Genomic DNA, 19940 nt, shown 5'->3' with positions numbered 1-19940 from the left:
GGCCCAAATGCTAAACACGGCAGCCGATTTCAGTCATGAAAGAGGGGGACTACCAGAGGTGGAGCGACAGGAGCAGCAGAGTCCAAGTCACTGTTTGTTTTTGTCGTCTGTCTGCCGTCCCGCCGTCCCGCTGTCACTGTCAGGAAGGAGAGAGCTCCACGGAGAAGCGGAGCGGACAGTGACAGACGCAGTGCCAGTGCAGGAGCAGGAGCTGGGACTGGGACTGGAGCTGGCAAAGGGGATAAATAGATGTGTGTGTGTGTGTGTGTGTGTGGGAGGGGTGGGGAATGAACGCCAGGCAATTAGAAAACCAGTCCAGCGAGAGCGACGACAGCCGAGCGCTTCTCATTATTGATGGGGTTCCCAAGAAGAGCGGGAATATTGGCTAAGACACTGAGGACACAACAGGGCTTCAAAAGAGTGAATTGAGTGGAGTCTCCTGAACCAGGTGGAGGCCCTAGTTCTGGCAGAGTATCCAGTCCTCGACCTTTCCATTCCCATTCCATTGGACTTCTTTGCGATGCTTGCGTGATGCGTTGTCGGGGCCGTCTTTGGCAGGAGGGGAGTGGCCAAGAAGCAGAAGCAGCTGGTCAACTATTTGGTATGCCAGAGTTGTCACCAATGTTGGTTGTTCGTTGCCCGCCTGCCTGCCTGCCTGTGTGTGTATGTGTGTGTGTGCTTTAGTTGTTGCCGGAAGTGCAATTGCTTCATTACGGCACGTACTTTGTCAAAAGGCGTTTGGCGTTGAGTCATTTTATTTGATTTCTGGCGGGGATCCAGAGCTCTTCCAACTTGTGAATGAACGAGTGAATGAATGAATGAAAATTATCTGTGGTTCACGCCATGTGTGGGCTGTACTCAAGAATGGAAACCACATGCTAATCTTTGTTTGGTTTCTTTCTTTCTGTTTTTTTTTTTGCAGGGGCAAATTCGCCGCCGTTCGCCGTGCCATTCACAAGAACACGGGCTCCCATTTCGCGGCAAAGTTCCTGAAGCGACGCCGACGCGCACAGAGCAGCGACAAGGAGATCAAACACGAGATCGCCGTCCTAATACTCTGCGAGGGCGAGGACAACATTGTCAATCTGAATGCGGTGCACGAGACCCGTTCGGACACAGCCCTGCTGCTGGAACTGTAAGTGAACCCCCCTTGTGGTCCCTTCCCCCATTTGAACGCATCCTTCTCTTGTTGCAGGGCCACTGGTGGCGAGCTGCAGACCATACTGGACAACGAGGAGTGCCTGACAGAGGCCCAGGCCCGCCACTGCATGCGAGAGGTGCTGAAGGCTCTCAAGTTTCTCCACGACCGATCCATTGCCCACCTGGACCTCAAGCCACAGAACATTTTGCTCGCCGGCGAGCGTATAGAAGGTAAGTACCAGTCCCAGTCGGAGTACCAGTCCTAACCGTTTTGCTCTACCCCGTAGATGGCCTCAAGCTCTGTGACTTTGGGATCTCGCGCGTTGTGTGCGAGGGCATCAATGTCCGCGAGATGGCCGGCACACCCGACTACGTGGCCCCCGAGGTGCTCCAGTACGAGCCGCTCTCCCTGCTGACGGACATCTGGTCCGTGGGCGTTCTCACCTATGTCTTGCTCTCCGGCTTCTCGCCCTTTGGCGGGGACACCAAGCAGGAGACCTTCCTCAATATCTCGCAGTGTGCGCTCACCTTTCCGGACAACCTATTCGGCGGCGTCTCGCCAGTGGCCATCGATTTCATACGCCGCGCATTGCGAATTAAGCCAAAGTGAGTGCAAAACGTGGCTTGGAGTAGCCTCTGGGGGAAGTTTCAATGTTTTATTGTTTGTTTTTGTTTCTTCAGCGATCGCATGAGTGCCGCCGGGTGCCTGGAACATGTCTGGCTGAAGGATGAGAGCTCGATGGATAGACAAATGTATCTGCAGGCTCAGAGCGATGCCGAAGAGGAAGAGGAGGAGGAGGAGGAAGACGACCTTGAGGATGAGGAAGTGGAGGAGCCAGTGGCCGAGGAGAAGGCAGAGGAGCAGGAACAGCATCAGCATCAGCAGTCACAGGAACAACAAAAGCAACAGAAGCCCAGCAGTGGCAGCAACAAACCCACGCACAATGGCCACCATCGGGCCCACAGCAATGGGAGCAGTAGCAGCATCTCAAAGATACCCATTGCCACCGGGAAGCTCCTGGGAAGCCCCATAAGCAGCACCAGCACCAGCAACAGCACAGAGACAACGACAGCCATACACACGCTGACCAGCAATGGACACGGACAGAGCAACACGGTCTGCCTGTCCGCCAAGCCCACTCAGATCGTGACACCCACACGTCGAGCCTCCGACTCGGACAAGGAGAACACATACACGGCGACATTTGTGAAGAAGCCCCCGGTGCAGGCCACCATCCAGCTGGGCAGCAACGGCCTCGACGAGTCCGCCACAGTGGTGGCCACCCTGACACTCTTTCCCGATGCGCCCACCACACCGAAGGTGATCCGCAAGACACCCACGGGAGAGTCGCATGGATCGGCCACCTCGGTGAAGGCTCTGGTCAAGAAGTTTCAGCTGGAGGAGACGCTAGTCTGCCCCGGACACAGCAGCACCAGCAGCCACAACGGCCACAGTCCCGTCAACGGGTGCGGCGGCAGTAGCGGGAGCAGCAACGGCAACGGCAACGGCAACAATATGCGACGCAGTGCAGGAGGAAACAGCAGCAACATCAGCTACTCGGCAGCTGCCGCGACAGCAGCTCGAATGAACAGCATTCGCCGCGCCTCCGACCCGCTGATGGCCGTCTATAAGAAGCAGCCACAGAACAGCAGCGCCAACAGCAATAGTTCCAGCAGCAACAGCAACAATCCCAGCCCCGGTAGCAGTCCCAGCTCGGGCAGCACGGCCACCCTGCTCCTGAACAGCCATCGCCTGGCGTCCGCGTCCGGGCCAGCCAGCACGGTCGCCAGCACCGCTGTAGCCTCAAGCAGCAGCACCAAAGCTACTGCCACTGCCCACCATCTGCACCACCATCACATGCACCACCACCACCATCACCATCACCACGTGGTGATCGCCGCAAAGAACGCCGCTGCCGTGGCCGCCACCAACAACCTGAGCCTGGACCAGGGTATCATCTGTTAGCTAAGGGCCAGCCGTGCGAGCCGCAATGCCAAAAGTTTCTTTCATCGCCTTCTCTGCTGCATGTAACAGAGCCCGACCCGGCCCGGATCCCCCCAGTTGTCACCCAGTCCCACAGGGCAGCGAAGCAGCAGCTCTCCTAGCCGCTGGTCTACTAGGAAAGAGTGCCACCGCCAGCCCACTGGGCGATCGCATTGGATAGCCAATGGTGATGGCAATGGCAATGGCAATGGTTTTGGGATCAGGTGCTGCAGCGGAAGATGGCGATGGGTAGGGAGCAGGAGCCGCAGATGGAAATGGAGATGGAGATGGAGAGAGGAACAGATGGATCATCAGGAGGATGCATTGATTTGATTTGAGTTCGTCTTAGTAAATGTTTATTGCCTTAGCGTCTAAGGAGAGGAAAGGAAAGCCCCTCCCCAGCCCCCCTTCTAAGTTAGTACTAGTATACCCGACCCCCCTCCCCCTCACCATCTACATGCACACACACACACACACACACACACAGACAGGAAGGAGAAAGTGGAAAATGGGAATCCAGGATGGAGGATGATGGATGATGGATGTAGCTAAATCTAAACGAGTTTTATATAGTCTAAATCGAGTTGGCAGCTCTGCGGCCGCATTGGCAAAACAAAAACAAAACAAAAGAATGAATTAAGAAACGAAAGAGATCTACGGAAGTGAAGAAAAGAATATAGAGAGAACGAGAGAAAGGGGAGACGTTTTAGTGGAGTAAGAAAAACGATTTCAACGGAATTTTGGTAGACATATCATTCATGTTTGTTACACATATACATAGATGCGTGTCCGGTGAAACGAGAAGGAACACGGAACGGAATGGAAATCCATTGTTTCAACGAACATTAACGCAAATGTCAATTAGGGCGTTCCGGCATAGCATAAATTATACAATTATACGTTATATATATATATATATATATACATACAAGAAGAATACATAAACCTATATATAACATAATATACTATGTACCAAAAAGATAGATTCATTTTTAATGCTATAACAAAAACAAAAACAAAACGAAACGAAATTTGTTGCAAATATCACACGTATTAACGTATCAGCCAATCAAGCAATCAATCAATCATATAGACGTGTTGTTCGATTAAAGGAAATTTTAGAGAATGTTAAAAGCCAAGCAAAATTGTTAATTGTGTGTCTGTGTGTGTTCGTTCGTTCAAATCGTTAAAGTCGTTTGATAAATGTTGCTAAAATACATACATATAATACATAATACATATTGCATAGAAAGCCCCCATATATAACGTTAATATGTCTGCCCATCCGGAGAGAGAGAGAACATTTAATGCTTATATTATGTATGTATCTAGGTCTAGCTCTATTCCTATTCCTATCTCTAGCCCCCGCTTCCCACTCGTTTCGTTTCCCCCCCATACCCATACCCACATCCACACCCATTTCCACTTTCCACTGTTTTCCTTATGTTGAGTCGGTTTTTGTATATATTTCCCAGCAATCAGAATCAGAATTTGCTGTGTACCTTACATGTAATTCTTCTATTTTTTTTTTTTAATAGTATCTTAGAGCTTCATACGAGTTGTATTTATTAGGCAAAACGTTTTGTGTGGTCGACGGATGAGGATGAGGACAAGGATGGTCAGTTAATTGTTAAAGAGAAATGCTTAATTTATCGTCACTGAATACCCTACCCTCTTTTATACTTAATAATTGTGTGTACTTCTCTTAATTATTACTATTAAATATATACGTTCTTTTTTTTTAAACTTAAACCCCTGTTTTTGTGTTTACTGTACATGTACGTGAGTAGTGGCGAACAGGCGCGAAAGCAGCCCCCACACATGCATACAGATTTAAGCGAGTCCAAGCGGATGAAACGATGCGAAAATTGTGTTTTAATTTCTAGTAATTTCAAATGATTTTTTTGCATCTGCGGTGAGGAGAACACGAAACAAAGATGCAAATTCTATTATACATGTATTCTATTACATAGTAATTATTTTATAGATAACTAATTTAAAGTATATTCAATAAAAACCATACAAAAATTCAACTCTTTCTGCCTTTGCATTCAAACACAACTTCTTAAGAGACTTACACATCAGCTCTCAGCATTTTCACAGAGCCGGACATCTGCCATTAGGGAGATGATTGCTCAAGATTGCTTCCGTTCCTGTAAATTCACTTCACGTAATATTTATAACCGGTATTCGAATAGTATGGGCGTATATTTTTGAAGATATATCGTGATTTTGGAAGGCCTACTATGCGATTTCTGTTCAGTCGGAATCATATCCCACAGCTTCCCAAAGAAATATATGGATACACCAGATTACAATCGATGCAGTCCTCTAGGTCTTCCTCTTCGAACCATTTGTTGTTTGTAATCTCCATTACTCCGTAGGCTGTAACAAACGTAGGTCTTTGGGCTCCACGTCAGGCCTGTAAGGCGCACTACCCATTGATTCGCTGATTTATATCTGAGGGCTGATGCGTCGTAATAAAGTAGGTCCATGGTTCCGTAAGTTTTTCCAATAACTTACGGCCAAAAGATGGCTATGTACCACTCAGAATCGAGCCCCCTACATAAAAACAAGCGAAAATTTAGTTCGTGACAAAGCCCTGGCAAACAGTAGGCCAGCCATCAAACAATAACAGCTGTCACGAGCAGCTAGGGGACTTTAACGTGAAATCATTCAGTTTACTCCCTGAGATCGTCAGGAACACATCTAAATATTTCCAAATTCTAAATTCCAAATTCCAAATATTAAATTTTTTCAAATTTTCGTTAGTTACTTTCAAGTTAATGTCGAAGCAATAGTGAACAAGTGTAGGGGGGTTCTACAAAATACGACCGCCTAGTGATGGTACCGTCCCACATCCTCCGATTTGAGGATGTGGGAATGTGGATGGCATCACATGTCAGGTAGGAAGAATCAATAAAATCATAACAAAAAAATATCCCGTCATTAATTTACAGGCGTTTTCAGACGATCTTTTTCAACGCATAATGAGAACTTCTGTTACACACTTAACATACACGGATAACATAAATTTCAACACCTGTCTCTGTGAGTGCCTAGATAGCTGTAATACCAGGTGTAGATTATTAACTTGTGTTATTCTTACAGGAAATGTTTGATACAACCCACGCATTGAGGATTTGGGGGCCTGAGGATCGCAATACTTTTCCCTGATAGTCGTGCAGGTAAGAGTCAAATATGTTTGCTTCATTAATAGATTATTGATTCTGTTTTCCTCTTACAGATATATCTTGATACTATTCTTGGGCAAATGGTATCGTACTTTAACTGTTCTGTTTTTTATTAAATAATATTAAAAATGGTGCGTACAACATGTTGCTGAATGTTATTCCTGGGTTTGGGTGGGGCTGGTAAAGTTGAACTGGAAGAAGGCTGCGGAGCGCAGATGTCTGAGATCCGAATTGTCCGTCATCGAATGTGGCGTATATTAAATTCGTTTATATGTAAGAGCCCAAAAGAATCGTTTCCGGCCCCATAAATTATACATATTCTAGATAAGCATCAATAGCCGAGTCTATATAGACAAGTCCTTGTGTCAGAGATCTTTAACTGCTAGTTTTTAGAGACTACGGGCTAGAGCAAATTTTGAAAAACTCTTGAATGTTCTGCTGTCTTTTGTCGCGAATGATGGGATGTTGTTATCCGGCACCGATGTGTGTGCCTCCAGGATTCCCCTCAGTATTGTTCTCTGGCAGGAATCCATTAGGTTGATGGATCTATCTCCCAGCCCACTGCCACTAAGTATGCCATGGATGGCAAAAGGTCAGCTTCGATATAATCGATAGATGAAATCCGAAACAACGCCCATGACAATTTAATCAAAATATGTCAGCCTAATAGTTTAGGCTTATCGTCGGACCCATCGGGCCAGTTAGTTACAGATAATTTCACTGATGCATCTTCCGTATCCTTCTAGTCCTTGGTCCAGACGTGGGGTACGGTTTCGTACTGTTTCAAGCGTTCGTTGTACTGTCCAAAGAAGAAGGCCTCCGTCTGATACAGCTTGAAGAGATAATAGAAACCCTCGTGAACGTACTTGTTGTTCCAGGTCCAAATGCAATGATTCGGGAAGAACATGACAATGCGGTGTCTCCCGCGCTCATCAAAATCGCAGGACTGATGTATTGTATTAAAGTCGTAGGGGGTATCTTGCAGAAAAATATCTCTCTTCTTACGAACGATGTGCTTCAAAACAGTTGTTGCTGGCTGACGCTGACGCTGGTGCTGACCTTGTGCACTTTTGCTTGATCCCAGCTTGGAGTTGCTGGAGTTGCTAGAGTTGCTGGAATTGCTAGAGTTGCTGGAGTTACTAGAGTTGCTAGAGTTGCTAAAGTTACTAGAGTTGCTAGAGTTGCTGGAGTTACTAGAGTTGCTGGAGTGGACCACCTCACCCATGGCCGTGGCCATTGGGACTGTCTGACCTTGGGTACTTTCAGTTTCGTTTGACTCCTGCATCCCACCAAGGTCGGGGGCCTTCTGGAACTCCTCTGTTGGTGTAAAAGTTTTTGCATTTCCGCTCGACTGTCAATATACCGAAAATGAATCGAGACGATATCAGGAGGTGAGGTTGAGGCACTTACTACGGCGAGGAGAGCGGCTAACAGGCAATTTATTTGCAACTTCATCATGTATCGAAAGCAGTCCAAGCATCTAAAAGCTACTTAATTGGTATTCCTGCCTAGCACGGAAAATTTTATTCGGTTTAAATACGCTGAGCAATCGTACAACAATAATCGTAATAATGATTTATTTTAAATACGGTTACAGACAAGTAAGTCAAAAGCATGCAGATATATGTTGTATACCCGGTAATCACAGGGTACTATGAAAGTTTAAAAGCTTACTGCTTTGATACTATTTGAGCTGGCTACTACGAAACTCTTTAAGCTGTCTTCAAAGTAGCTTCCAGAGCTGTCTGTTAAGTAACCATCAACGCTGGATGCTATATACCTACTAGTATCAAATCTGGATTCTATGTAGCTATCAAAGCTGTCTGCTATGGAGCTTTTAAAGCTTACTAACTCTTAAAGCTGTCTTCCTTGTCATGAAAGCTGGATTCTCTGTAACTATGAAAGCTGTCTGCTATTAAACCATCAGCGCTGGATGCTTTTTAACTGTTTATGCTGGAAGCGGGCCTCCTTATCTTTGCATTATGTTCTTCAGCTGAGAGACACCGGCTTTCTTTTTATTGCAACCCTACTGCCAGCGTTTTGCATAATTATCCCACTGTGCACGCAACTCTAAAGGCCGAAAGGTTTTCGCCCCATTGTACTTAAGACCAAGAAACTCATAAAGTAGGCCTTGACTTCTGTCAAACTCCTGCCGTTTTCGAAGTACCGGAAAAACTTAGACAAAAATTCATTACGTTTTAGTTTGTCGTACGGATTGTTTCTTTTTTGTGAGAGCTCGTCGGAAAAAAACAATTTGTGAGAACAGGGAAAAAAGTTCGTAGAACGCGAAAATGGTTTCCGCCATTTCTGAAGATAGTGCTTCCGCTACCGCCTCCGGTCAGTGCGAGGTCGTGAAGGAGGAGCTGCCGGCAGGCAACTACATCCTGGTTGCCGTTGAGATAGATACCACTGGACGTCGTCTGATTGATGAGGTATTCATTGATTGTTGGTCGTTGCTTCGGACATAACCCAATTTTTCTCCGCGTCTCTCCGCCTCGCGTCTGCCCTTTTTCCAGATTGTCCAGTTGGCTGGCTACACGTCAAAGGGCAACTTCCAGCAGTATATCATGCCGTATATGAATCTGAATCAAGCCGCTCGTCAGCGTCATCAAATTCGTGTGATTTCGATCGGATTCTATCGCATGCTAAAGTCGATGCAGACCTACAAGGTACATACCCACACTCCCGATATGCGCTAATTCGAACTTATTTTTCGCAGATTATCAAGTCCAAGTCGGAGGTCGCTGCCCTCATGGACTTTCTCAACTGGCTTGAGACGCTGCTCGCCAAGCAGCCCAACAAAGAAGGCATCGTTATGCTCTACCACGATGATCGCAAATTCATACCCTACATGATTTTGGAGGCACTCAAGAAGTACTCCCTGATTGATAGATTCAATCGGTCGGTGAAGGCTTTTGCCAACACTTGCCCTATGGCCAAGACCTTCCTTGGCAAACATGGTATCAAGAACTGTGGCCTACGCAAGCTTTCGATGCTCTTGGCCAAGTCGAAGGATGGGAATTCCACCAAGGAGGATGAACACGAGAATCCCGAAGGAAACTCCAGCATCACCGATAACAGCGGCCACAAGAATCAGAAGCAGGGCGCCTTTGAGGGGAGCGCCAATGTGCGGGCCAAGATGGTCTACGAAATGGCCCTTCAGTTGATTGAATCCGAGTCAACTGAGTCCCCCGAGTCGTTCGAGTCACCCGAATCGTCCGAGTCCTCGGAGGCAGAGGTTAAGTTGTTGAATGCCGTGAGACCATTCTCCCAACTTCTCAGCTCGACGATCCTCGAGCTGAAAGACCAGAACCATAGCCTGGGCCGCCAAAACTCATTCCGTCCAGTCTTCTTGAACTATTTCCGCACCACTCTCAACTATCGTGTCCGTGCCGTAAAGTACCGCATTGCGCTGGCCGAACATGGCTTTACCCTGAAGTCTTTAAAGGCCATTTGGTCTGATAAGCGCAAGCCGGGCTTGGAGCTGGTTTTGACAGCGATTGATTCGCTGAAGACCGAGGAAACGGCCGAGCTGCTGGACCTTCTGGACAGCTACTACGACCCCAGCAAAACGACCATCAAGCCGAGATGCAAGCGCTCTGGCAATGGCACTCGTCGTCGCAATCGGGCCAAAGGTGCAGCATCGTCGAAAAATGGAGCCATCGGTGCTGGTGGCGACAACTCCGTGCCGGACTCCGCCACCAAGCCGGGCGGACGTCCTCGTCGCAAACGCAACAACATTCGGAACAACATTCTGGGACCCCAGAACACTGAGAAAGGCTCACCAAAGGCGGAAATGAAGACCTCGACCCCGAAGTCTATGTCCATAAAGCCGCCGTCAGAGTTTGCTGACATCTAAAGCTCCAATGCAAGCTACAATGCAAGTAAATAAGTTTCACTTCTTCTTTTTTTTTTTTGCTTAACTTTTCGCTGGTACTGCTTTGCCATCCCAAGCCGGGATTACCTTCTCGGGCATATCGTAGATTGTTGGTTTGTTTCATTGCCTATGCTTGTATTATGCAGGATCTTTCAGTATAATATGCCAATGCTTGCTTTTCTTTCAATATTCTGCTATATGGATCCTTAAAAAAATTTCAAAATTGCAGCCAACACAGAAACAGACACTGACACCCAATTGAATAGAAAACAAGGATGAAGAATGGAACATAGGGCAAACCCAAGCACAGACTAGAAACAATGTCAAAATTTTAAATCTAATCAAAACACATGCACATCAAGACCAAGAAACCAATGTTGGTGCTGTTGCAAGTGCTGATGCTGGCTGGCGAGAAATATCAACACACTGGAGCACTTAACATGAAGATTTAATTGCCAAGAGGGTGGACAAATCGATGCGTTTAGGCATAGTTTTCCAAAACATACGATACACAACTGTACACTCAAAGGGCGATTGGAAAAATATGATCCCAACAAACGCATCGATTTCAGATTGGCATTGGGCAGGCCGACACACTAAACACACTAACTAATCCCCAAGCAACCCTGGCCCAATGTGTCAAATTCCACCTTAATGCTCAAGTACACCTACAAAAAACAACACACTCTTCTGTAAACACACGAATACATACATATACCACCTGTAACATGTCAAAATATCTCAAGGTGTGCTTCATTGTTTGAAAGTTATGTATGAATAAATGATTAATTATAAAAAAAAATAAATATATTTATCACGTGCAACGCAATCGATAAGCGATCGACTAATCGATATTATAATTGCACCGAGGATTTATTGTCAAAATCATTGCACAAAGAGTCGTTATGCATAATTACGTATTAAAATACACAAAAACAAATACATTTAAATGGAGATGATAGTGGTTTCTTCAAATGCGACCAAACAAAAATAAAAAAAAAACAAGCAAACATTATTCTAAACTTTTTCAATAAATCGAGTGTTGAACAAATTGTATTATTATTACTGTATTAACCGGTGACTATCACTTGCGAAAAAGTAGAGATATATGTATGGAAAAGTTGCCCTTTTTTGGGTTTTTTTTGGAAAATTGTTTGTGCTGCTCATCTGGCCTGGAGACGCACACGAAAGCCCTCCTCACGCTTCAGTATGATATCCGCCTGGAGCTTGAAGTCCGACTCACTGAGGTCCGAGTAGACGCGATAGTTCCGCAATATAGTCGAGAGTAGAATTTTGAGCTTGAGCATGGCATACTTGCGCCCTTAATGGGGAAATCGAAATAAGAGAGAAGATTAGTTCGGGCTGTGGCAGGAAAGTCCATACAAAGGCTGGGATGTCTATCGATAATTATCGATCGATTTTTGATTTTTGAGCAGCGTCCCAGCATATCAGCAGTACTTACCCACACAGCTGCGTGGTCCCGCGGAGAAGGGGACAAAGGCATAGTAATGTCGGTTGGCCTGACGCTCGGACAGAAAGTTGTCCGGATCGAAGACATTGGGATTGGTGTAGACCTTGGGATTGCGATGCAACAGAACAGTGGCCACCGTCACCGTGGCTCCGCGCGGTATAACGTAGTCGCCAGAGTTCAACTTCAGATCCTCCTGCAACTCGCGGGCGATCAGCGGCACTGGGGGGTACATGCGCAGCGTTTCCATCAGGCAGCGCTCCAGGTATTTCATTTCTAGCGTGTCCTGGAACGTGGCCGGGCGCTGGGAGTCCCCGAAGATGCCGTCCAGCTCGGCAATCACGCGGTCCTGGATTTCCTGGTGTATGCCCATCAGTGAGAGGAAGAAGGACGAGCCGGCTGCGGTGGTGTCATGGCCCTCGAACATAATCGTATCCACCTGCTCCTTGATCTCCGTGTCCGTGATGAGGGCTCCGTTCTGGGCGCTCTCCAGCATCAGGTCGAGGAAGGCCAGTCGCTTCTTCTCCCCAATGTCGTTGTCCTCCACGTCTAGGTCGTCCTTGAGGCCCGCGGACTGGCCGTAGGAGAGCCCAGCGACAGGTGTGCCCTCGCCAGCAGCCTTCCCCCCGCCTGCTGAGCCCATCTCCGCCTGTTCCTGCTTCTGTTCCTGTCCGCGCTCTCTCTCTAGGGCGGCCGCCTTGAGCTCGCACTGGGCCAGAGATCCTCGAGTGCCCTGCTCGAAGTGAAGGCCGAAAGGTTTTCGCCCCATTGTACTTAAGACCAAGAAACTCATAAAGTAGGCCTTGACTTCTGTCAAACTCCTGCCGTTTTCGAAGTACCGGAAAAACTTAGACAAAAATTCATTACGTTTTAGTTTGTCGTAGGGATTGTTTCTTTTTTGTGAGAGCTCGTCGGAAAAAAACAATTTGTGAGAACAGGGAAAAAAGTTCGTAGAACGCGAAAATGGTTTCCGCCATTTCTGAAGATAGTGTTTCCGCTACCGCCTCCGGTCAGTGCGAGGTCGTGAAGGAGGAGCTGCCGGCAGGCAACTACATCCTGGTTGCCGTTGAGATAGATACCACTGGACGTCGTCTGATTGATGAGGTATTCATTGATTGTTGGTCGTTGCTTCGGACATAACCCAATTTTTCTCCGCGTCTCTCCGCCTCGCGTCTGCCCTTTTTCCAGATTGTCCAGTTGGCTGGCTACACGTCAAAGGGCAACTTCCAGCAGTACATCATGCCGTATATGAATCTGAATCAAGCCGCTCGTCAGCGTCATCAAATTCGTGTGATTTCGATCGGTTTCTATCGCATGCTAAAGTCGATGCAGACCTACAAGGTACATACCCACACTCCCGATATGCGCTAATTCGAACTTATTTTTCACAGATTATCAAGTCCAAGTCGGAGGTCGCTGCCCTCATGGACTTTCTCAACTGGCTTGAGACGCTGCTCGCCAAGCAGCCCAACAAAGAAGGCATCGTTATGCTCTACCACGATGATCGCAAATTCATACCCTACATGATTTTGGAGGCGCTCAAGAAGTACTCCCTGATTGATAGATTCAATCGGTCGGTGAAGGCTTTTGCCAACACTTGCCCTATGGCCAAGACCTTCCTTGGCAAACATGGTATCAAGAACTGTGGCCTACGCAAGCTTTCGATGCTCTTGGCCAAGTCGAAGGATGGGAATTCCACCAAGGAGGATGAACACGAGAATCCCGAAGGAAACTCCAGCATCACCGATAACAGCGGCCCCAAGAATCAGAAGCAGGGCGCCTTTGAGGGGAGCGCCAATGTGCGGGCCAAGATGGTCTACGAAATGGCCCTTCAGTTGATTGAATCCGAGTCAACTGAGTCCCCCGAGTCGTTCGAGTCACCCGAATCGTCCGAGACCTCGGAGGCAGAGGTTAAGTTGTTGAATGCCGTGAGACCATTCTCCCAACTTCTTAGCTCGACGGTCCTCGAGCTGAAGGACCAGAACCATAGCCTGGGCCGCCAAAACTCATTCCGTCCAGTCTTCTTGAACTATTTCCGCACCACTCTCAACTATCGTGTCCGTGCCGTAAAGTACCGCATTGCGCTGGCCGAACATGGCTTTACCCTGAAGTCTTTAAAGGCCATTTGGTCTGATAAGCGCAAGCCGGGTTTGGAGCTGGTTTTGACAGCGATTGATTCGCTGAAGACCGAGGAAACGGCCGAGCTGCTGGACCTTCTGGACAGCTACTACGACCCCAGCAAAACGACCATCAAGCCGAGATGCAAGCGCTCTGGCAATGGCACTCGTCGTCGCAATCGGGCCAAAGGTGCAGCATCGTCGAAAAATGGAGCCATCGGCGCTGGTGGCGACAACTCCGTGCCGGACTCCGCCACCAAGCCGGGCGGACGTCCTCGTCGCAAACGCAACAACATTCGGAACAACATTCTGGGACCCCAGAACACTGAGAAAGGCTCACCAAAGGCGGAAATGAAGACCTCGACCCCGAAGTCTATGTCCATAAAGCCGCCGTCAGCGTTTGCTGACATCTAAAGCTCCAATGCAAGCTACAATGCAAGTAAATAAGTTTCACTTCTTTTTTTTTTTTGCTTAACTTTTCGCTGGTACTGCTTTGCCATCCCAAGCCGGGATTACCTTCTCGGGCATATCGTAGATTGTTGGTTTGTTTCATTGCCTATGCTTGTATTATGCAGGATCTTTCAGTATAATATGCCAATGCTTGCTTTTCTTTCAATATTCTGCTATATGGATCCTTAAAAAAATTTCAAAATTGCAGCCAACACAGAAACAGACACTGACACCCAATTGAATAGAAAACAAGGATGAAGAATGGAACATAGGGCAAACCCAAGCACAGACTAGAAACAATGTCAAAATTTTAAATCTAATCAAAACACATGCACATCAAGACCAAGAAACCAATGTTGGTGCTGTTGCAAGTGCTGATGCTGGCTGGCGAGAAATATCAACACACTGGAGCACTTAACATGAAGATTTAATTGCCAAGAGGGTGGACAAATCGATGCGTTTAGGCATAGTTTTCCAAAACATACGATACACAACTGTACACTCAAAGGGCGATTGGAAAAATATGATCCCAACAAACGCATCGATTTCAGATTGGCATTGGGCAGGCCGACACACTAAACACACTAACTAATCCCCAAGCAACCCTGGCCCAATGTGTCAAATTCCACCTTAATGCTCAAGTACACCTACAAAAAACAACACACTTCTGTAAACACACACGAATACATACATATACCACCTGTAACATGTCAAAATATCACAAGGTGTGCTTCATTGTTTGAAAGTTATGTATGAATAAATGATTAATTATAAAAAAAAATAAATATATTTATCACGTGCAACGCAATCGATAAGCGATCGACTAATCGATATTATAATTACACCGAGGATTTATTGTCAAAATCATTGCACAAAGAGTCGTTATGCATAATTACGTATTAAAATACACAAAAACAAATACATTTAAATGGAGATGATAGTGGTTTCTTCAAATGCGACCAAACAAAAATTAAAAAAAAAAACAAGCAAACATTATTCTAAACTTTTTCAATAAATCGAGTGTTGAACAAATTGTATTATTATTACTGTATTAACCGGTGACTATCACTTGCGAAAAAGTAGAGATATATGTATGGAAAAGTTGCCCTTTTTTGGGTTTTTTTTGGAAAATTGTTTGTGCTGCTCATCTGGCCTGGAGACGCACACGAAAGCCCTCCTCACGCTTCAGTATGATATCCGCCTGGAGCTTGAAGTCCGACTCACTGAGGTCCGAGTAGACGCGATAGTTCCGCAATATAGTCGAGAGTAGAATTTTGAGCTTGAGCATGGCATACTTGCGCCCTTAATGGGGAAATCGAAATAAGAGAGAAGATTAGTTCGGGCTGTGGCAGGAAAGTCCATACAAAGGCTGGGATGTCTATCGATAATTATCGATCGATTTTTGATTTTTGAGCAGCGTCCCAGCATATCAGCAGTACTTACCCACACAGCTGCGTGGTCCCGCGGAGAAGGGGACAAAGGCATAGTAATGTCGGTTGGCCTGACGCTCGGACAGAAAGTTGTCCGGATCGAAGACATTGGGATTGGTGTAGACCTTGGGATTGCGATGCAACAGAACAGTGGCCACCGTCACCGTGGCTCCGCGCGGTATAACGTAGTCGCCAGAGTTCAACTTCAGATCCTCCTGCAACTCGCGGGCGATCAGCGGCACTGGGGGGTACATGCGCAGCGTTTCCATCAGGCAGCGCTCCAGGTATTTCATTTCTAGCGTGTCCTGGAACGTGGCCGGGCGCTGGGAGTCCCCGAAGATGCCGTCCAGCTCGGCAATCACGCGGTCCTGGATTTCCTGGTGTATGCCCATCAGTGAGAGGAAGAAGGACGAGCCGGCTGCGGTGGTGTCATGGCCCTCGAACATAATCGTATCCACCTGCTCCTTGATCTCCGTGTCCGTGATGAGGGCTCCGTTCTGGGCGCTCTCCAGCATCAGGTCGAGGAAGGCCAGTCGCTTCTTCTCCCCAATGTCGTTGTCCTCCACGTCTAGGTCGTCCTTGAGGCCCGCGGACTGGCCGTAGGAGAGCCCAGCGACAGGTGTGCCCTCGCCAGCAGCCTTCCCCCCGCCTGCTGAGCCCATCTCCGCCTGTTCCTGCTTCTGTTCCTGTCCGCGCTCTCTCTCTAGGGCGGCCGCCTTGAGCTCGCACTGGGCCAGAGATCCTCGAGTGCCCTGCTCGAAGGCCGCCTTCTTGCTGCGAATGACCTTGGTGGTAAGGCCATGTATAATACTGAGCAGACGCCCCTGTTCCTTGTAGTAGCGCGTCAGGGTGAAGACGAACTCGTTGCGCAGAAAGATGCTCCGGTGCCGGGCATGGAGTATATCGCACATCCGCATCACCGCCATCGCGTACTCGAATCCGGACTTGTCCTGTGTCTTCTTCGACACGCCCATGGCTGTCTCTGGAACGGGCCCAAACGGAATCGGAATTAGAATCACAATCTGAATCAGGGTATCATTGAGCGTCTCCCACAAAGCCGCGCAGTTTCAATCCCTGTCCATGTACGGGGGAAGTGGAATGCACTCGACTGACCCAAGCGCCAATTGAACTTAACAATCACACAACAGGCGGCTGGCTGAGCCCCCACTTCTGTCCCGGCTTTCTAATTGTAAATACAATGCATAAATAGATCTATAACTGGGGGCGCAGGCACATGCTCCATCCGAGTGTAGAGTAGAATTCCGCATGGAATTTGATTCTATTCGAACACTCCCACATTATCATTGATACTGTCGATCCACTATTTAACATATGTCGGAGGAAGAGCCTTGGGTCCATATATTTACTATAAACGGAAATGCCTTTTGATCCACTGCACTACAAGTACATTGTTTATTGTACTGATAGGTAAAACTAATTTCGAACTAATTTCGCCAAGGGAAGTACTGATTATGCAATGACATTTGGCTTTGGCTTTTCCTTCCCCATTTTTCTTCATAGCGCACAAATTTTCCCAGTTTTTCATTCAAATTATTTGTTCTGCTGTTGTTCAAGTCTTAATTGCTAATTGCCCGTTTGCGTCAGACCCCCATCAGCAGCAGCGGCAACAGGAACATCAACCTCGCCTCAGCCTCAGCCTCAGCCTCAACAGGCATATCGCAGACGGGCCGCAGTTGCATTCAAATTTTCCTGATTAAGCCGCTTAATGGCAATGCGACGTGCCTTTAATTGCTCGGCCCGTCCCAGCTCAGTGGAGGAGGAGCCCTCTCTCTCAAATCTCGGCTAGGGTTTTGGCTGCATTTCAATTGATGGGGCGAAGGTAGTGCTGCGTCTGCGTCTGCGACTGCCACTGGATTATGCAATGGCCTAGAAATCAATCCGAAATCGGTTGCAGTTTTCAGCTAACAAAGCGACAATGTCATTAACATTTGGCCGTGTATCTGCATACAGTAGCGGGCAGCAGGCCAACTGTCCCACTCTGGGTGGCAGTTTCACTTTTTTCCCAACCACGAAACGTGTCTGGCGTTAAGTCTATTGCCTGGCGATACTTTAATGATTTTCCTATAGATAGATAAATGGATGGAATGCTGCTAGGGACTGCAGGCATCTGATTGGCTCTATCGTATGGTCGGCCAAGGATGTATCAGACCCAGTCCACTCCCCATATAAATGCTTTGAGAAAATTTAAGTGAAATCCAAAATTGAATCTTGCAATAGGCTAATACGAAGATCATACTCATTAATGTGTTCCCCACTATTCGTACACCGAAAAAGTGCTCGATTTAGATACAATAAAAGTCCGTCTGCAGGGAATGAATTGGGGGAGAAATACGATAGTTTGGGAAGGTCCTGGGACCCAGGAGTTTCAGCAGTTTGGTCCAGGGAATTGGTATAATTTGGTTACGGTTTGAGTTGGATTAGGGGAGGGATCATATGTATACACCTGTCTAGTCAAATATATATATACATATATATCTTTTGTGTCCATTGTACGGAATGACAAAAGCGGTAAATGGACAACAAAAAGACATTTTTGATTTGGATTTGTGCGAGCTGTAGGAGTACAATATATAGGGAAATGGGTCTGCGCTCAATTGTGGCATATAGTACCATGTATATATTGTATATACCTATATGTGAATGTGATATGGACACACGCATACGCATACATTGTAGAATGAGGCTGGGAATTAAATGTGTTTGAAGCGGAATTGGTTGTGTCTGAAACCGAATCGAGTGTGCGAGTGCGAATGCGTGTGAGTTGACTGTACTTTTGTGTAATCACATGTCAGTGCTGGTCAGTGGTGTGTATTTAACTTACCCAATAGAATCTCCACAGTCGCCTCACTCATGTAATCATGACAATCAAATGTGCGTCCATCCTCCGCACGCAGCTTCCGCACCACATTGCGAGAGTTCTCGTTGAACAGCTCGATGAAACTCTTCAAGACATTCAAATGGAATGTGGGTGCGATTAGTTTGCGATGCGAGCGCCATTTTTGACCTGTCAAATATGCAGTTGTATTTAGAGAGAGTGTTGGAAAAGTGTTGGGAGTTGGAAGAGTGTCACAATGTTGGGAAAGAGATGGATATACAGCAGCCCCCCAGTGGCGTTGATTTTATTGATAGACGCAATTTACTGAGGCACTGTTCTGCCAACTGACAGGCTTACAAATCGTTTAATTAATTTATGATTAGCTTAAGCCCCACAAGTGGCACCACCCCCATTCCATCCCAAGTTCCACCTCACCTGTGCTGATCAGCAGACCATCTCCAAGCCAGGGCTTGAAGAACTTGTACTCGGAGGCCTTGTCAATGTACACATGACTGCTGAGCAGTAGCTCCACGTCGCGGGGGTCGTAGATGAAGACTACCAGCTTGGGACCGATCCACATTTTGGCAATATGTTCAAAGGGGGCGCTCTTCCGGATCACTGTTTTGAAAACAGCTGCAATCAAAGGCAATCAAACGGTGCAAAATCCCACTTAATCACGTTATCCGATCGATCAACACCTACATGAAGCGGGTCCAATCACGTCGAACAGGTGTCCCACGATGGGCAGGCCACGCGGGCCCGGCAGTCGTCCGGCCAGCCTGTAGAGATGGGCCCGGGACAGACGCCAGTATATGTACCACAGGACCAGGGTGGGCAGCAGCAGGAAATAGAAGACGCTGCTCGGGGAGCCCATGGCGGCGTCTTTCTTTAGCACTTCCATAGTTTTGGCCAGGATTCAGATCAGTTTATCTCACTAGTGCAAAAAAACAAAAACCAAACAAAACAAAACACCACGAGCCGGAGTCTGGAAGCCTTAGAAGATTTCCATGCGCGATTAGATTGATGGCGGGGCACTCTATGTCAGATCGGATATTGGATTACCGGTAACCGGATGTTTGTCGCTGCTCGTCCAGCGTACAACTGACCAATGCGCCCCCAAATGGCGGAGACTGCCCCTCCACAAAAAAAAAAAATGTAAGACAAAAATTATACAAAAATCAACCCACACAATGACATGACAGTAGGGGTAGCAAAAATGTATAAATCACAAATGATGAACCGACGTCGCACACTTCTGGGACCCTCCTCGCTGGGGGACTAGCGACCCCCGACAGTGCGAACGACTTTTATAGCCAACAATGACAGTCCAGCAAAAATCAAACACACAGCACACACAACAAAAACGACGACGAGGAGGGATCCGAATCGGAATCGGTTCGGTTCGGTTTGGCTCGGATTGGATCATATGATGTGCATAATCGCT

At 47.3% G+C, this 19940-nt stretch overlaps 5 protein-coding genes across 11 annotated transcripts in view; 3 read left to right on the top strand and 2 right to left on the bottom strand.

Moving 5' to 3' along the window:
- Positions 1 to 4876, top strand: part of Drak (Death-associated protein kinase related) — a 61883-nt gene extending 57007 nt beyond the window's left edge. For both annotated transcript variants that reach the window (XM_001354589.4, XM_033384368.1), the window contains exons 3-6: positions 923 to 1135; positions 1196 to 1371; positions 1428 to 1746; positions 1822 to 4876. In XM_001354589.4, coding sequence (XP_001354625.3) covers positions 923 to 1135; positions 1196 to 1371; positions 1428 to 1746; positions 1822 to 3106 — 1993 coding nt within the window. In that variant the 3' untranslated portion in view covers positions 3107 to 4876. The remainder of the gene's footprint in view (positions 1 to 922; positions 1136 to 1195; positions 1372 to 1427; positions 1747 to 1821) is intronic.
- A 2058-nt stretch (positions 4877 to 6934) lies between these two features.
- LOC6901248 (uncharacterized) lies at positions 6935 to 7937 on the bottom strand. Its single transcript, XM_002133913.3, has 2 exons — positions 7729 to 7937; positions 6935 to 7669 (listed from the first exon to the last, which is right to left on the bottom strand). The coding sequence occupies exons 1-2, from the start codon at positions 7774 to 7776 to the stop codon at positions 7061 to 7063; spliced, it is 657 nt and encodes a 218-aa protein (XP_002133949.3). The 5' UTR covers positions 7777 to 7937; the 3' UTR covers positions 6935 to 7060.
- A 564-nt stretch (positions 7938 to 8501) lies between these two features.
- On the top strand, positions 8502 to 10772 carry LOC6901249 (maternal protein exuperantia-2). Of its 3 annotated transcripts, none has more exons than XM_002133914.3 (4): positions 8502 to 8750; positions 8835 to 8987; positions 9038 to 10186; positions 10425 to 10772. In XM_002133914.3, the coding sequence occupies exons 1-3, from the start codon at positions 8610 to 8612 to the stop codon at positions 10175 to 10177; spliced, it is 1434 nt and encodes a 477-aa protein (XP_002133950.2). In that variant the 5' UTR covers positions 8502 to 8609; the 3' UTR covers positions 10178 to 10186; positions 10425 to 10772. The 3 variants fall into 3 exon arrangements, with proteins under 3 accessions (XP_002133950.2, XP_015041520.2, XP_015041521.2); XM_015186034.2 differs by having other exon boundaries at positions 9038 to 10198; XM_015186035.2 differs by having other exon boundaries at positions 8503 to 8750; positions 9038 to 10202.
- A 256-nt stretch (positions 10773 to 11028) lies between these two features.
- Cyp4g15 (Cytochrome P450 4g15) lies at positions 11029 to 19699 on the bottom strand. Its single transcript, XM_033384568.1, has 7 exons — positions 19199 to 19699; positions 18932 to 19129; positions 18503 to 18685; positions 15674 to 16642; positions 15378 to 15532; positions 11658 to 12510; positions 11029 to 11516 (listed from the first exon to the last, which is right to left on the bottom strand). The coding sequence occupies exons 1-7, from the start codon at positions 19395 to 19397 to the stop codon at positions 11359 to 11361; spliced, it is 2715 nt and encodes a 904-aa protein (XP_033240459.1). The 5' UTR covers positions 19398 to 19699; the 3' UTR covers positions 11029 to 11358.
- Positions 12531 to 14994, top strand: LOC117185001 (maternal protein exuperantia-2-like). Of its 4 annotated transcripts, none has more exons than XM_033384370.1 (4): positions 12533 to 12767; positions 12852 to 13004; positions 13055 to 14203; positions 14439 to 14994. In XM_033384370.1, the coding sequence occupies exons 1-3, from the start codon at positions 12627 to 12629 to the stop codon at positions 14192 to 14194; spliced, it is 1434 nt and encodes a 477-aa protein (XP_033240261.1). In that variant the 5' UTR covers positions 12533 to 12626; the 3' UTR covers positions 14195 to 14203; positions 14439 to 14994. The 4 variants fall into 4 exon arrangements, with proteins under 4 accessions (XP_033240263.1, XP_033240261.1, XP_033240262.1 ...); XM_033384371.1 differs by having other exon boundaries at positions 13055 to 14215; XM_033384369.1 differs by having other exon boundaries at positions 13055 to 14219.
- Positions 19700 to 19940: the final 241 nt, after the last annotated feature.

Source organism: Drosophila pseudoobscura, chromosome X (genome assembly GCF_009870125.1).
Source record: "Drosophila pseudoobscura strain MV-25-SWS-2005 chromosome X, UCI_Dpse_MV25, whole genome shotgun sequence".
Classification (NCBI taxonomy): Eukaryota; Metazoa; Arthropoda; class Insecta; order Diptera; family Drosophilidae; genus Drosophila; species Drosophila pseudoobscura.
Note: the sequence above shows the minus strand (reverse complement) of the source record. Positions and strands in the feature narration are given on the sequence as shown.